This window comes from Peromyscus californicus, unplaced genomic scaffold, assembly GCF_007827085.1.
Source record: "Peromyscus californicus insignis strain IS unplaced genomic scaffold, ASM782708v3 Scaffold_8__1_contigs__length_139910024, whole genome shotgun sequence".
In the NCBI taxonomy this organism is placed as follows: domain Eukaryota; kingdom Metazoa; phylum Chordata; class Mammalia; order Rodentia; family Cricetidae; genus Peromyscus; species Peromyscus californicus.
The window spans coordinates 14,664,054-14,679,979 of record NW_026294606.1 but is presented as its reverse complement, the minus strand read 5'-3'; the positions used below and the strand labels follow the sequence as shown (position 1 = coordinate 14,679,979).

Here is a 15,926-nt window from a genome sequence, read left to right as displayed (position 1 = left end):
AGGAGACTGACAAGACGGACATGATCTGAAGGTGAATCAGGATGCCTGCCAACAGCATTTAATTGAAAAAAAGAATACACCTTTTATACTCTATGGTTGCACATAGGATTAAATAGGAGACAAGTGGCCTGTGAGCTGGGGTGTGGCTTGAGATCAGGGGTTGAGGAATCTAGCATTGACCTTGACAATAGGCAAGGTTAATGGAAAGGCCACAGTTCCTCTTGCTGGAGATAAGAATGACTGCTTTATCAAGCAGGAACTTGATATCAAACCCCCAGGGAAGAGACCCTTACCCAAATGCCTGACCTTGGGAAAAGGACATCTGGGAACCAGACACTATATTACAATGTCTTAGTCTCACTGTATATAAGGGGCCTGTTCCCCTCATAACGCTCCCAAAAGGGAAGGTCCTGATGCCTAATGCTCCCAAAAGGGAAGGTCCTGATGCCTTACTCTTTTCCCATTATACTCTACCATTCTACTTTCTCTGTATTTATTAACTGAACTCTTGCCCTTAATGGCCTCAGGCTCTGGATCTGAATTGTAGGCATTTCATCCTTGGGATCAGGTATGTCTAGTAAATCTCTAACTTTCCTGTTCTTGGTGTAATTCGGAGGGCACATTGGAATTCCTAGTTCCACAGTGGCAGAGATTTTTTTTTTCCAAAGAATTATTTTGTTTAGAGAGGCTACCATTGTACACATTTTTATCCTTTACCAAAGCCCACACAAATTTCCCAAAAGGAAAGGCATTCATATTGAGAATCATTAAAAATGAAAGTAAAAAAGGTTCTCGAGAAGTATGGTCTGCAAATGTTGAAATGCTGGAACTTTGTCAAGCAGCAATGGTCACGATGTGGTCCATGACAGATCTGATTGTGGACTGTAGCGGTCTGCACAAACCCCATTGCCCTGGGCTTCTCCCCTCCAAGCAGCCACACTGTTGTCCTAAGGGCTCACAGCATGCTGGCAGCGCTGAGCCTCCTTAGGGCACTTGGAAGCACAAGTGGTAGGACCAGCTATCAGCAGTCTACACAGCCTTTTTCTCTGCCCCTGCAGATCAACCAGAATGTGGAGATTCAGCGTGGCCGTCTGCGGGATGACATCAAGGAATACAAGTTCCGGGAAGCCCGTCTACTTCAGGACTACTCAGAGCTGGAGGAGGAGAACATCAGCCTGCAGAAACAAGTGTCTGTGCTCAGGCAGAACCAGGCAAGTCTCCAGTGTAGAGTCACCCTGGGCATCTCAGGCCTTTCCCACCTTCCTTTTCTGTCTTGTTCCACATACCTGAGGCCAGGACTAGTAGTGCCTCCACAGTGGAGACAGAGGATTGTAGCTCACAGCACCTAGCACTCCAAGAGCACAAAACAAGGCCTGCGGCTTTAGTATGACAATTTCCCAAGCCAGGGGTAGCATGACTTTTGCTGGGGAGTCTGTTTCTGTTTAGCACAGTTAGGGTACTGATGACACACCAGAAAGTCCACCTTGGTGAGCCAGTGACAGTGTTGAGCTTATTTACAGGAGCATGGGTCAGGAGAAATCATAGGAGCATGGGTAAGGAATTTCAGGAGCATGAGTAAGGGGTTTCAGGAGCATGGATGAAGGGTTTCAGGAACATGGGTGATGACTTCCAGCAGTTGCTAGATGAAGTTCTCTATTTAACATTCTGCTTCCTGTCTGCTCTAGCAAACTCTTAGATAGCTTCAAGAGGATTGGGTGTAGCTGGGGTCAGGGCACAGAAGGGAGGGATGGCTGGAATCTTGGGTGAGAGTCTAATTGTATTTTACCCTTCCTTCTATGAGAGAGTGTTTATGGGCCTGATCTTATGAGGGTCTCCAGGCTGGGTAATCATGGCTGCTCTGATTTTGAGTCAGCAAGGGCCATGTCATGTCTGGAAGACAGTGTTCCACATCACCAAGGTATGGGGGAAACTCAGATGAAGAGGGTGTACTAAAACCTTCAGAGGCTGGGCGGTGGTGGCGCACATCTTTAATCCCAGGACTCCGGAGGCAGAGGCAGGCAGATCTCTGCGAGTTCAAGGCTAGCCTGGTCTACAGAGTGAGTTCCAGGACAGCCAAGGCTACACTGAGAGACCCTGTCTTGGAAAAGAAAAACAAACAAACCAACCTCCAGAGACTGACCATGATTCTGCCTGTTGTAGGGATGGGAGGTGTCCCCTCTGCCTGTGGCAAAGATTAGGAGGTCCTCATCTTAGGAGGTGGGTGAGGGTGAGAACCACTCGGTGCCTGAGCATGCTTTCCATTCTCTAAGAACTATAGCCAACAGGGAACCTTTTCTCTCAAGAAATCCCAGACCTTACCCCCAAGCGCCATGGATGCTGTCCTGCTTTCATTAGAACCCCGCTGGCACCCCGATCATCTTACAGCAAAGGCCTCATTGTCAGTGGACCCAGTATTTATATCCTGTAGGAGAAAGCCCATGTGTCTATGTAGACGCTTTTGAGTGTGCAAAAGCAGGCAAGGGATGGATTCTGGTGCTGGGAACCACAGGAGCAGGGCTCACCTCGCCATCTTGTAGCTCATAAGCATGAGGAGCCATTGGGCATTGATTGGTACTGCTGCCCACAGTGCCCTGAGGAGGAGAGAAAGCAAAGCTCAAGGAGACCTACTCTCAGTGGAGCCACACCTGCTGTAAGGTTCCTCAGCCCCACTTGGGGCACTGGGGTGTAGGCACACTTAGAATATTGTACCAGGTTTCCCTTCCTGCCCTAAGTCTTCCTTAATATTACAATGAGATGTTTTTATATATGCCGTAAGCCCCGACCGAGCCCCTGTACAGTGAGCATCGACTTCCATCTACTCTTTCTTTGTCCACTCTCAGATTGTGTGTGTTAACAAGACCAGTGTGCTTTCCCACTCATCCTCCAGCTCCTCCAAGCTGGCATTCTGAGGAATTGGTGCTGAGGCATTTGACCTTCAGGGGAAGTCCAGTTCCTTTGTTTTGAAATATGATTCAAAATAACGGTTATAGCATACAACAAAGCATATATTTTATGTGCCTTAAAATCATCTGGTTAGGGCTGGTGAGGTGGTTCAGTGGGTAAAGGTGTTTACCAGGCAAGCCTTGTGACCTGAGCGCAGTTCCCAGAACTCACATAAAGGCGGAAGGAGAGAATCTCCACATTGCATAGTGGCGTGTACACCCACACACATACATCATGCACACATGCATATGCACACACATCTAAAAGAGAGATTTGGTTAGCTGTTAATGTTAACTGAGTAATTTTATAGAATTTTAAATCTGTGCACACTGGTACTAATTTTCAGAAATACAATAGGAATTTGGCAGCCTCCATGTGAATCCTCAGCCATAGCATTAGAGGTTCCATGTGCCTCAGAGGCACACTGGTCCTGGCAGTGGGCTGAATGTTTCTGTTACTTCTAGTGCTGTAGAAGTACCTTTTAGCATCCATGTTGCTCAGTGTAGGAAGTGGCCTTGGCTGCAGCCACTGCCCTCTCCTACAGGGTGGCATTTCATTCTTTGGGTCTCCTTATTCTTTGTGGTTGGGGAGGTAGTGTTCTGACACTGTTGGGATTCATCACCCTGAGTGGAGCCTCCACATTGCCTTGACATGGGAGTGTTTGTATTATTCCCCAGGTGGAGTTTGAGGGCCTCAAGCATGAAATCAAGCGCTTGGAGGAGGAGACCGAGTACCTCAACAGCCAGCTGGAGGATGCCATCCGGCTTAAGGAGATCTCTGAACGGCAGTTGGAGGAGGCGCTGGAGACGCTGAAGACAGAGCGGGAGCAGAAGAACAACCTACGCAAGGAGCTGTCGCACTACATGAGCATCAACGACTCCTTCTACACTAGCCACCTGCCCGTCTCCTTAGACGGCCTCAAGTTCAGTGATGATGCCGTCACTGCTGAGCCCAACAATGACGCGGAAGCCCTGGTCAATGGCTTTGAGCACAGTGGCTTGGTCAAATCCTCGCTGGACAACAAGACATCCACACCCAGGAAGGATGGTCTGGCTCCCCCCTCCCCGAGCCTCGTTTCTGACCTGCTCAGTGAGCTCCACATATCTGAGATCCAGAAGCTGAAGCAGCAGCTGGTGCAGGTAAGTAGGCAGGGCATCATGTCCCAGTCTTCCCCATCCCGTGCCTTTTGCAGTGCCGGCAGGACTGCATGTTCTATGTACACAGTGCTTTGGGGACACGTGGCTGCCTGTAATTTACTCATACTGGGTTTAAATCCTGTATCTTTACCACAAATGAAACTCCGTTAGTGAAGAGTAGTGTCCTGGAGAAGTAGGTTCCTGATTGTTGTACCATGGTGCCCTGTGGCTCTCTTTGCTACCCAGATCATGTCAGGGTGAGGTGACATGGCCCCTCATGTAACTCCTACCTACAGACCACAAGCCAGGGTCTCAGCAGGGCCGTGCGTTGGCATATCTGAAAGTTTGTAGTTGATCTAGTAAGTGAGTGTTCTCCACAACATGAGAAAGGAAAGTGGTAGAGAGCTGGACCCTTAAGGACCCTGCCAATGTGCCCTGGAATTCTACATTTGAAGCCCAGCTTCCCTCCAACACATGCAGAGTGAACATTTATGGGTGACCACTATTGTGGTGATACTCATGGTCTTTGTAGTGAATTCTGTCCAGTCTGCTGGCACAGCCCGTGCCCGTCTGGCCTAGCCTGAGGTGTCGCTGGAGCGTCCTGGAGCCCTTTAATGGCCTCTCTCCTGCCACATTACCTTTGCAGATGGAGCGGGAGAAGGTAGGCCTGTTGACAACCCTGCAGGACACACAGAAGCAGCTGGAGCAGGCGCGGGGGACCCTCTCTGAGCAGCAGGAGAAGGTGAGTCGTCTCACGGAGAACCTTAGTGCCCTGAGGCGCCTGCAGGCTGGCAAGGAACGGCAGACTTCCCTGGATAACGAGAAGGACCGTGATAGCCATGAAGATGGTGACTACTATGAGGTGGACATCAATGGGCCTGAGATCCTGGCCTGCAAGTACCATGTGGCTGTGGCTGAGGCCGGTGAGCTCCGGGAGCAGCTCAAGGCATTGCGCAGCACCCACGAAGCCTGTGAGGCCCAGCATGCAGAAGAAAAGGGCCGTTATGAGGCTGAGGGCCAGGCGCTCACAGAGAAGGTCTCACTGCTCGAGAAGGCTAGCCACCAGGACCGAGAGCTGTTGGCCCAGCTGGAGAAGGAGCTGAAGAAGGTGAGCGATGTGGCTGGTGAGACCCAGGGCAGCCTGAATGTGGCTCAGGATGAGCTGGTGACCTTCAGTGAGGAGCTGGCCAACCTCTACCATCATGTATGTATGTGCAACAATGAGACACCCAACCGTGTCATGCTGGATTATTACCGTGAGGGCCAGGGCAAGGCTGGACGCACCAGCCCTGAGGGCCGTGGGCGCCGTTCACCTGTCCTTTTGCCCAAGGGGCTATTGGCCACAGAGGTGGGCCGAGCAGATGGGACTGGGGACAGCAGCCCTTCACCCAGCTCTTCACTGCCATCACCATTGAGTGACCCCCGTCGGGAACCTATGAACATCTACAACCTGATCGCCATCATCCGAGACCAGATCAAGCACCTACAGGCAGCCGTAGATCGTACAACTGAGCTGTCCCGGCAGCGGATTGCCTCACAGGAGCTGGGCCCTGCTGTGGACAAGGATAAAGAGGCGCTCATGGAGGAGATCCTCAAGCTGAAGTCACTGCTGAGCACCAAGCGGGAACAGATCACCACACTTCGAACAGTGCTCAAGGCCAACAAGCAGGTGAGATAAAGTGCGTGGAGCACCAGAGCCCACTGGAGGGTGCCTCCTCCGCTCGTTGCCGGGCCCTCAGGCCTGTGCCCGTCCCTTGTTGGATTAGTCTCCTGCTGTCCCCTTCCTCAGGGCTCTCAGACAAGAGGTGGAGTGACTGGGCGTTAGAGCCCTTAAACCAGAACTGCTGCTTCTGACCGACCGACCACCTTACAGAGATTCTGATGCTGGAGTAACAGGGCCGTGGCCCAAGTGCCCCGAGGGAAGCATTTTGGCTTCTCCAGGACAGGCTCTGTGGGACATCCTTCCCTGCTAATCAGGATCAGAGGGTGGGACTCACTGAGGCAAGCTGACCTCCGGTGAGCGTGGCTGTCATTCTGTCTCCAAGACTGCATATGGGGGAAGGTTTTTTCCAGAGAAGTTTTCACCACCTTGGACCCAGGGTTCCCACTGTAAACCCAGGGCTACCCTTGAGCAGCTTCACCCCACCTTCTGACTTTATACCTCTTTGTCCCCCAGACAGCTGAGGTGGCCCTGGCCAACCTGAAGAGCAAGTATGAGAATGAGAAGGCCATGGTGACCGAGACCATGATGAAGCTACGGAATGAACTCAAGGCCCTCAAGGAAGATGCAGCCACCTTCTCCTCCCTGCGGGCCATGTTTGCCACCAGGTACCTGCACCACTAGTGGCCCCTCTCTTCTGCAGTCTCTCCCCTCCTGGAGCTCCATGTTGCCCTTAGCCACAGGCTTCAGTCTTATTCCTGAGGCCTGTAGGCCTGCTGGGTCAGCACCTGTGCTGTGGCACCCTCAGGCACCCCAACACAGCTCAAGGTTTGGAAATGGCTGTCCCTAGCCCAGCCCAGCACGTAGGCCTGGCTCTAGTTGGTCACAGGGGAAAGCAAGGAGGTGGGAGACTGTTCAGCACCAGGGTCCCCAGCTGTGGACCAGGACTGATAGGCACCACCGAGGCAGACATTCAGCAGAGGTATGCATCCATTGCCCTGTTCCTGTGGCCCCCAGAAACTTAGTTCAGATTTCCCTACTAATGAGCCTGGAGCTCAGCTTGTTGTGCCTTGAGTCTTAGAAGCAAAGGGCCAAGAGAAGTGAGCTTTGGAGGTGGGGCATTTAACTGAGGTCTCACTTTGTTCCAGTGGTGACAGGCCCAGGCTAGTTTGTTATTCCTCTCCCTGTAGCAGGACCCTGTTGGGGGTTCCAACTCAGCAATTTGCCATCCATTTCTGGTCTTTCTATCAGGGAAGGGGCAAGGGAGCTTTCGGCCTGGGAGGCATGCAGCTTTCCCTCCTCTCTCATGGGGCATCTTTGTGGCCTGGGGACCTCTTAAAGGTGGATAGGCTTCCCAAGCTAGGAAAGAACAGTCTTAAGGCTGGAAAACAAGGCCCCTGCCTATCACCCTTAAAGTCAGGTGGTGCCACCTGCTGGTCCAAGTTGGGATGACACTGGGGAAGGCAAGGCTGAGAACTGAACTTGGTAGACTTGGCCCTTTCCTGTAGAGTGTGAAGAAGCTGAAGTTCAGAGGCAGACAGGATGGGCTAGGAGACTGTTCCCTCACTCCACCTGGCTGCTCCCAGTGTCTTAGCATCCCTTCAGGTAGGCCCCTGCCAGGGCAGCAGGAGCAAAGGAGTTCCAGGATTTCTCTGGAAGTTTCCTCCTACTGGGGCTTAGAAAAATTTTTTTTCTTCTTTTTTGAGACAGGGTCTTGCTACGTAGCCCTGGCTGGCCTGGAACTCACTATGTAGACCAGGCTGGCCTTGAACTCACAGAGATCTGTCTGCCTCTGTCTTCCAAGTGCTGGGATTAAAGGCGTGCCCACCATGCCTGGCTTAGTGAGGGTTTCTGTTGCTGTAATAAAACACCATGGCTCAAAGCAACTTGGGGAGGAAAGTGCTTATAGTTGATCATCCAGGGAAGTCAGGGTAGGAACTGGAGGCAGAAACCTGGAGGCAGGAGATGATGCAGGGGCCATGGAGGAGTGCTGCTTACCGACATGCTCTCCTGGCTTGCTCAGCCTGATTTCTTATAGCACCTAGGACCACTAGGCAAAGATGGCACCGCCCATGGTGAGCTGGGCCTTCCCACATCAATCACTGATTAAGAAAATGCAGCACAGGCTTGTCCACAGGCCAGACTGGTGAGGGCATTTTCTCATTTGAGGTTCCCTCTTCTCAAATGACTATAGTCTGTGTCAGGTTGACATAAAAACTAGCCAGTCCACCCCACTCCTTCTGCCTCTCCCCCCATACACACACATGTAAAAGAAACAAACCCAGTAACACAGAACTGAAGGTAGGCTTACAGGGCTACTCTGTTTGGGCACTGCCTCTCTGGTCCTGGTCATGGCCTTTTTCCAAAGGAGCCTTTGCTGAAAGAATTCCCAACAAGCCTCAGCAGCCCTGGCTCAGGCTCCAAGAGAGAAACACCCTGGGGTGGGATGCCTGGGGCCTGCCTTCCCCTGTCTGGGCCTTTCAGCTGTCTTCTGTCTCCATAGATGTGACGAGTACATCACACAGCTGGACGAGATGCAGCGGCAGCTGGCCGCCGCAGAGGATGAGAAGAAGACTCTTAACTCCCTGTTGCGCATGGCCATCCAGCAGAAGCTGGCACTCACCCAGCGGCTGGAGCTGCTAGAGCTGGACCATGAGCAGACCCGCAGGGGCCGCAACAAGGCTACCCCCAAGGCCAAGCCAGCCACACCGAGCGTAAGTCAGACCTGTGCCTGTGCCAGCGAGAGGGCGGAGGGCGCCGGGCTGGCCAACCAGGTGTTCTGCAGCGAGAAGCACAGCATTTACTGTGATTAGGGCTGTGGGGTGCTGCACGCCGCTAACGTCCGCTTCACCTCAACTAACCCAGTTGCAGTGGGACAGCAGTGCTAGGCCGGTCTTAATGTGACTAACGCACGGAGGGCAGCATTCTAGGCGAGTGGCAGCATTGGGCACATCTGTCACCAGGACACTTGGAGCTTGGGTTGCTTCTCACTCCACAGCCCCTCGAGGATATCCGCATCAGTTGCTGTCTTGGGGTGGTGGTATCAAGGGTGGGAGTGGAGCTGTACACCTTTGTGTAAGACAGTGAGGTGGCAGTGTTTTCCAGGGTCCCCAGGCACTCTTAGGAGAACCCGAGGGCGTCCTTCCCTGGGCACCCAGGCAGAGCCTGAGCTGAAACTTGCATGTTCCCCGCATGTGTCTAATAGCAGCACTTGAAAGCAGTTTTCTGAGGCTCAGGCCTGCAGTAGGAGCAGCCCAGGTTAGCTCTCAGAGGTTGGTGTACTTTCATGAAAAGTTTCCTTATATTTTGTGCAGCATCTCACTGCAAAGCATATTCAGGACAGAAGTGCAGAACTTCTTCCCGGTCCCAGAGGGAACTGACCCCAAGAGCCTGCATTCTGCGATGAGACCCCACACTTCAGACACAAATAACTGTAGCCCAGGAGGACAGAGCTTGGCTGCGTAGGGTCTCATCTCTGAGATCCACGTGCTGCTCTGCCCTGTGAGGTGACAAACCGGCAGGGCCTGAGGGCCTAGCTTTCCTTTTTTAGTGAGAAAGTGTTCCAAGTGCCTGGCCAGACCCTGGTCCTTGGTACAGAGCCTGCCTGTTCTTTGGTACTTGGAGACCCATAGCCCATGCTCGGGACTTTGCCTAGAAGTTGTCAGGACCCAAAGAAGCAGCATGTTGAGAACTGCTGTTGAGCTCTACCAAGTTGCACTGGTCCAGTAGAGCCCAACTGTGTGCTGGAAGGGCTTTTTGTGGGCCCAGAGCTGTGCTCAGGACCTGCAGGTAAGAGTCATGTGGTTCTCTGTGCAATCTGGGAATGCTACAGAAGGAAGAAAGGCCACTGAGGGCTCTCCTTTTCCAGAGGCTCTGCCAGTGCAGAGCTGTGGCATCAGGCGTTTGCTTTAGTGCGCTGTGGAGCAGGACTCTGCTCAGTATTTCTCTCCCAGACTCCCATCTCCCATGACAGCTGCTGGCCTGTCTCTCCCTGTGGAAAGGTATCTTTCATGGTGTGGAACACAGCATTGGTACCCAGCATGGGACCCTGTGGTCTCTCAAACAGCTTTCTCTTTCTTCCCTGTGTGGTGTCTGGGTTGTTCAGTCTCCTTCAGAGTCTAGGCACCACACAGTCGTGCACTGAGGGTAGAATAGGCCACATGTGTCCCTTGCATGTCCGCCCTAGGAATGGCTGCCCGCATGCCCACCCTCCTTCTGCCTTTCCTTTCCTTTGGGTCAGAGCGCAGCTTCTCTTACATCATATGGGGCTTTGCAGGCACTTGGAGCCCCATCCCCTAACACACATGCAGGCCTTCTCTGCCAACTAATGTGCTCTCTCACTCTCAGAACTAGAGCTTTAGTGTCAAGTGAGCAGGAAGTGGCAGGTGACTGATTTCTAATGCTCTCTTGTTTTCTCCTGTTTTCAGCTGTAGAGTAGCTGCTGGGAGGATGTGGCCACCGGCCCTGTCACACTGCAGCCCCTCCCCTCCCCCCTCCCATGGCCTATGCAGAGGAAGGAAGGGCAGCCTAAAGTCCACTTAGAGATGTTTGGATATGCCACTGTAATTCTTTTCAAAATAGCATTCCCCACGTTCTTAATGGGAGAAAAAAAAAAAAAGCTTTACTCTTGAGAATGCTGCGAGCTGCTGCTTGGAAAGGCCAGTATACGGCCGAAGAACCTGCTTCCACAACCACTGCCAGGCTCTCTAGGGCCTGCTGGACCGCCTGCCGTGGGGGTCTCCTTATTACACATGCTCCTTTTTTATCCGATCAACCTGTGCACTTTTGATATTTTGATATTATATTTGCTTCCTTAATTCCTTGCGTAGAGACGGTCTCCGATGCCGTGGTCTGTGCTCGTGGTCCTGTAGCTGGCCGTCCTAGCTCCGACGTGTTGATCTGGCGTCGGCACGAGGCAGAGCTGTGCTCCATAGTGTGTAGCTAGACTGCAGGTGAGGCTTTGACCCGGCAAGGAGCTGGCTAGTGTATCCACGCTGTGGTTCAACAGCCTTTAGAGGACACGGCATTGTGGTTCATGTTTGAAATTACAGATTTTAAATGCCATGTTCATTAAGAAATCCAGGGTATTCCAATTCTGGGGTTTTTCATATTGTATTATTATTATTCTTAGGAATAGTTCAACGTAACAAGAAGAAAACTTGACCTTTGCTCTGGTTAAAACAGTAATAGGCACTTGAAAGCATAAATTATTGAATGAGTAGTATTACCTACAAATTCCAGAATTTTCTGGGTTTTAGGACATTGTGAAGCATGACTGACTAACAGAATTTTATACAACTGCACCAGTGAAATTCCAAATTGGAATTGTTTTGTTATTCTGGTTGTTGTGCCAAATTGTGGTACACTTAGAAAATTCTACAGTTGTCGATTTTTAGGGTGTTCTATTTCAACACCTTTTTGTTAGTAACCATTGCCAGTAGTGCCTTCATCAGTTAAGGGAGGTGTCCCAGCCAAGTAAGTTCTCTACAGTGGGCAGCGGAGAGCTAGTTGGGAATGCTGAAGGCCAGTGTGGAGCAGCAGGTAGGAGCGGGTACCTGACTCACGTCATACCTGGGCCTCTTCACTGAGAGAGAGAACAGTGATTGTGTAAAACTCTGTTAGTCAGTGATTCTTCCCGTGCAAATTCAGGGGCTTAGAACCAGAACCAACACAAAACCTGGAGTGTGCTTTGGGAACCAAATGGACTTCATGGGACAGGCTAAGCAAGCTGTACAAACGTCACGTTTGTGAAGAGCCGAGGGCGTCGGGAGAGCCGGCGGCGTAGTCGGCCTGTGAGTACGGAAGAGGGTTAGCCATAGTATTCTTTGCAAATGTGAAAACAAGACATTATATCTTCTCTTGCTTGGTGTAACTAATCACTGTTAATTTCAGGAAACAGAAGTCACTAGAACTCCTTAGCAAACTGCTAAGTGAGGTTCAGGGTATGGTCAAATTGGTACTAGTGGAGGAAGAGAAATTGTGCTCTGGCCTCCAAAAAACGGGACAAATTATAATAATATAAATTGTTAGGAATTGAAGAATTCTGTTTCCTGGAATGAGCATTTCTTATTCCTAGTTGTTGGGACTCTTTGCCTTCTGTTACAGTGTTGATTCATACAAATATTGTTACATTTGAGATAACATCATCTGTATGGGGTATTTATTTGCAATGATGTCTAAGTACTGTATTTTTTCTGTGTGTTACCTTAGTGTCAGAATGTTGGTCTTTATTTTAAAAGTCATATGCATGTTCTCCTGCCAAGGAACCTTTACACAGACCCAAAACAAATAATAATAAGCAGATGCCTTCAGTTCCTGAGAAAATGAGGCCAAGTGAGGAAAAGGCATAGGAGGGAGAAAGTAGCTGAGACTTACAGCGCAGTTGTGTGGCGGGAACGTCTTCACAGCCAGCGCACATAGGAAAAGTGGGCCTGGGTAAAGAGTCACATTGGTAGGACCAATAAAGAATAATAAAAAAATGAAGCACATGTTTGCCCTCTGTGGTTACTTTCGCTCTGCGCCAGGTGACTGCTTTCCGTGTGTACGGTGAGGCCGGGGCCTCATACAGCCATCCTGTTGGAGGACACTCAGAGTGGGGGCAAGAAACAACCTGGGGTCCATTCTTTGGCTGCAGGATGTGCCTCCAGGGTTGCCCACTCTATTCAGTATAGAGACCAGCAGCGAGGCGGCCAGCACTCATTGCAGTGTTTACAGGACTCATACCCATGAGTAACCGGCACTTCCTGTTGAGGAAACAGCAGTTCAGAGGGATGGAAACCTGCGCTGGCCAAAGTCTTGCTTGGAACCTGGGAATGAACAGATCTAGGGAACAAGGGTGATGCACTGGTCAATATAAAGCTGTATTTAACTGTAGAAATATGTACAGATTAACACCCAGTGCATTGGAATAACTGCTTGTGGGTGTGAGAACATGGGACAGTGTCTTAACTCCTTGGGCAGTAGATGCCAGGGTACTCTCTGGTTGCCTCCACTTCTGGCCGCCTCACTTACCCAGGGTCTACCTCCAGAAGCCTTCGGAATGCTGAACACTTCCCTGCCCCTCCGAAGCCTCCTCTCCAGTCCTTTAGCTAAGATAGATCGCAAAACACTAAACTAAGAAATGAAAACTGAGATCTACTATTGATTTTTACAGGAATATTAAAAAATTAGAATGAGACAGGGCTAGAGCTATGACTCAGAAGTTAGGAGGGCATAGTGTGCTTACAAAGGACCCTAGTTCAATTCCCAGCACCTACATCAGGAAACTTACAACCTTCTATAACTACAGTTCCAGGGACTCAAGACCCTCTTTCTGGTCTCCATGAACACACACACACACACACACACACACACACACACACACACACACACACACACACAAACACACACACACTTAAAAAGATTAGAATGATGCAAATTAAAATGACAAAGATACAAATGAAACAACCAAAGTGGAAGATCAGGCCAGCAAGACGGCTTTATGGGTAAAGGTGCACCAGAAGACCTAAAGCCAGTTCCCAGAACGCACGTTTCAGGAAGAGAGAACCAACTCAATGCATACATGTATTCATGTGTACACACATACATATAATTTAAAAATGGAAAAGTCAACAGACCTAAAGATTATTTGAAAAAAGAGGGGAAAAGGAAAGAACTTAAAAAAAGGGGGGTGGGGGCTGGAGAGATGGCTCAGCAGTTAAGAGCACTGGCTTCTCTTCCAGAGGACCTGAGTTCAATTCCTAGCAACCACATGGTGGTTCACAACCATCTGTAATGAGATCTGGTGCCCTCTTCTGGCGTGCAGCTGTACATGCAGGCAGAACACTGTATACATAATAAATAAATCTTTTAAAAATTTATATCTATCTATCTATATGTCTATATATATATATTATGAATATGAGAGAGAGAGAGACTTTAGCTTGCCTGTTTGAGAAATGATCATTAGACATTTGAGAAGAAATTGAATTGGTAATAGAAATACTCCAGCAGGAGTCTGGTAGAGAAGCAGCTTAGAAGGAGGTTAGAAGTTGTCATTCCATCCTAACAACAAGGTGAAAGAAGAAATACTTGACAAAAGTAGTTCTAAGACCCACCTGAGAAGTGACTATAGGACAGCTGTATCAAAGGTTGGAGAGACGGTTGGGTGTGCGGAAGCCTCAGTGGAAATGAGAAATATGTTAGTAGACACTAGAGAAAGGGGCTGGAGAGATGACTCTGCAGGTAAGCCTCCCAAGTGCTGGATTAAAGTCATGCGCCACTGTCGCCCAGCGGTTATAACTAAGAAAAACTATATACAATAAGTACAATAACTATATACAATATATACAAGCAATACATACATCAACAATGTCTAGACCATTTGCATTTGACAAATTCAGTGAAAATACTCCATTATCTATTCTATTTTGGTGAGTCCAAAATGTACCTAATTTACTTTCTATCCTAACTTGCATTACCAGTTGGAAACTATCTTTTGATGTCTGTCAAACTTATACACTTTACACCTCTTTAGTGAGTTTCTGCTCTGAATTTGTTAACAAGGAAAACTATAACTATCTAATCTTCCACTCCCTCAGAGACCTGAGAAGGAAATAGTATTAACTGAGTAAGGAGGAAGTGCAAACAAGCGACTTCCAAAAAAATGTGAGGAATGACAGAAACAGCTGGCTGCCTGGACAGTCACCTGAGGCTTCCCTGCAACATTGGGGCATCATCTTCAGCCTACAGGCCTAGCATATCTGACAGACTTATCCGTGAAGCAGGATTTTCTAAAGAGCCTTTCTACTTTGTCTTGGCAAGGATCGGCAGTCCTTTCTTTTGTGTCCTGCTTGTCCATTTTGGACAACATACTGTCAGCAGTCGAGGCAAGGGCACTTGCTTGCCCAGTGGCTAACTTTTGCCACAAAGAAAGTAAACTCCATAAGGAGTTTCTTCAATGTCCATCATCTACTCTGAAGTTGATTGGTGCTGCTAGGAGCAGACATGTCTCATTGTCATAAAAAAAGAAAAAAAATCTATGTTATTAAAATATCTTAAATACCATATTCTATACATCTCTGAAGTGTTTGAAGATGACCTACCTATCTAAAATACATTTTTTTCAAAGATTTATTTTATTTATTATGTATACAGAAGAGGGCACCAGATCTCATTACAGATGGTTGTGAGCTACCATGTGGGTGCTGGGAATTGAACTCAGGACCTCTCGAAGAGCAGTCAGTGCTCTTAACCTCTGAGCCATCTCTCCAGCCCCTAAAATACATTTCTGTTTAACCTTGAAAACATACCTAATATGACTACAAGTTTGATTGTAATGACTGTTAGCTTGCATTTCTTTTTTGTTTGTTTGTTTGTTTTAAGATTTATTTTATTTATTATATATAAACAGTGTTATTTCTGCAAGTTTTGCCTGTATGCCAGAATCAGATCTCGTTATAGATGGTTGTGAGCCACCATGCGTGGGTTGCTGGGAATTGAACTAATGACCTCTGGAAGAGCAGTCAGTGCTCTTAACCTCTGAGCCATCTCTCACCCTCCTGCCCTACCCCTGACAGTTTCATTCCCACCCTCCAGGGACCCAAAGAAAGGCCGGCACAAAACCATCTGTAGGCGTTTCCAGCGCTTTATAGTTCTCTCCAGGACAGACGGACAGACAGATAGTTCGGTCCGCGCTGTCGGCCCACATGATTGGCACCTTGGACACTGCCCTAGGCCCAACCCAGTCCCTGGTATTCTCCAAGGAGGATTCCGGTCCCACCCAGCTCAACACCTCAGACAGTTCCCGGCCCAGCCTCCTCCTGGGCTTTAGATTTCTGAGTTGATGTTGGAATATCTAAACTGTTTGGTGGCTTCTGACGTGGAGTGAATATACTTTGCATGTAAGATAGTCATGAACTTGAGTTCAATGGAATGCCAGAGTCCAAACGTTCTTATCCTCCCACATTTCCTATGTTGATACTAATTTCTTTTTTCTTTTCTTTCATTTATTTATTTATTCATTCATTCATTCATCCATTCATTTATTTATTTGTTTGTTTTGTTTTTCAAGACAGGGTTTCTCTGTGTAGCTCTGGCTCTCCTAGAACTTGCTTTGTAGACCAGGCTGGCCTTGAACTCACAGAGATCTGCCTGCCTCTGCCTCCCAAGTGCTGGGATTATTAAAGGTGTGCGCCACCACCGCCCGG

General features: G+C 49.1%; 1 protein-coding gene across 2 annotated transcripts in view; it reads left to right on the top strand.

Moving 5' to 3' along the window:
• The window catches only part of Bicd2 (BICD cargo adaptor 2), a 47,267-nt gene extending 35,040 nt beyond the window's left edge, over positions 1 to 12,227 (top strand). Inside the window, exons 3-8 of one of the 2 annotated variants that reach the window (XM_052728247.1) lie at positions 1,059 to 1,211; positions 3,621 to 4,082; positions 4,726 to 5,748; positions 6,256 to 6,407; positions 8,243 to 8,453; positions 10,167 to 12,227. In XM_052728247.1, coding sequence (XP_052584207.1) covers positions 1,059 to 1,211; positions 3,621 to 4,082; positions 4,726 to 5,748; positions 6,256 to 6,407; positions 8,243 to 8,453; positions 10,167 to 10,172 — 2,007 coding nt within the window. In that variant the 3' untranslated portion in view covers positions 10,173 to 12,227. Of the gene's footprint in view, positions 1 to 1,058; positions 1,212 to 3,620; positions 4,083 to 4,725; positions 5,749 to 6,255; positions 6,408 to 8,242 lie in introns of both variants that reach the window. The other variant, XM_052728245.1, reaches the window with a different exon arrangement.
• The last annotated feature ends 3,699 nt before the right edge of the window (positions 12,228 to 15,926 follow it).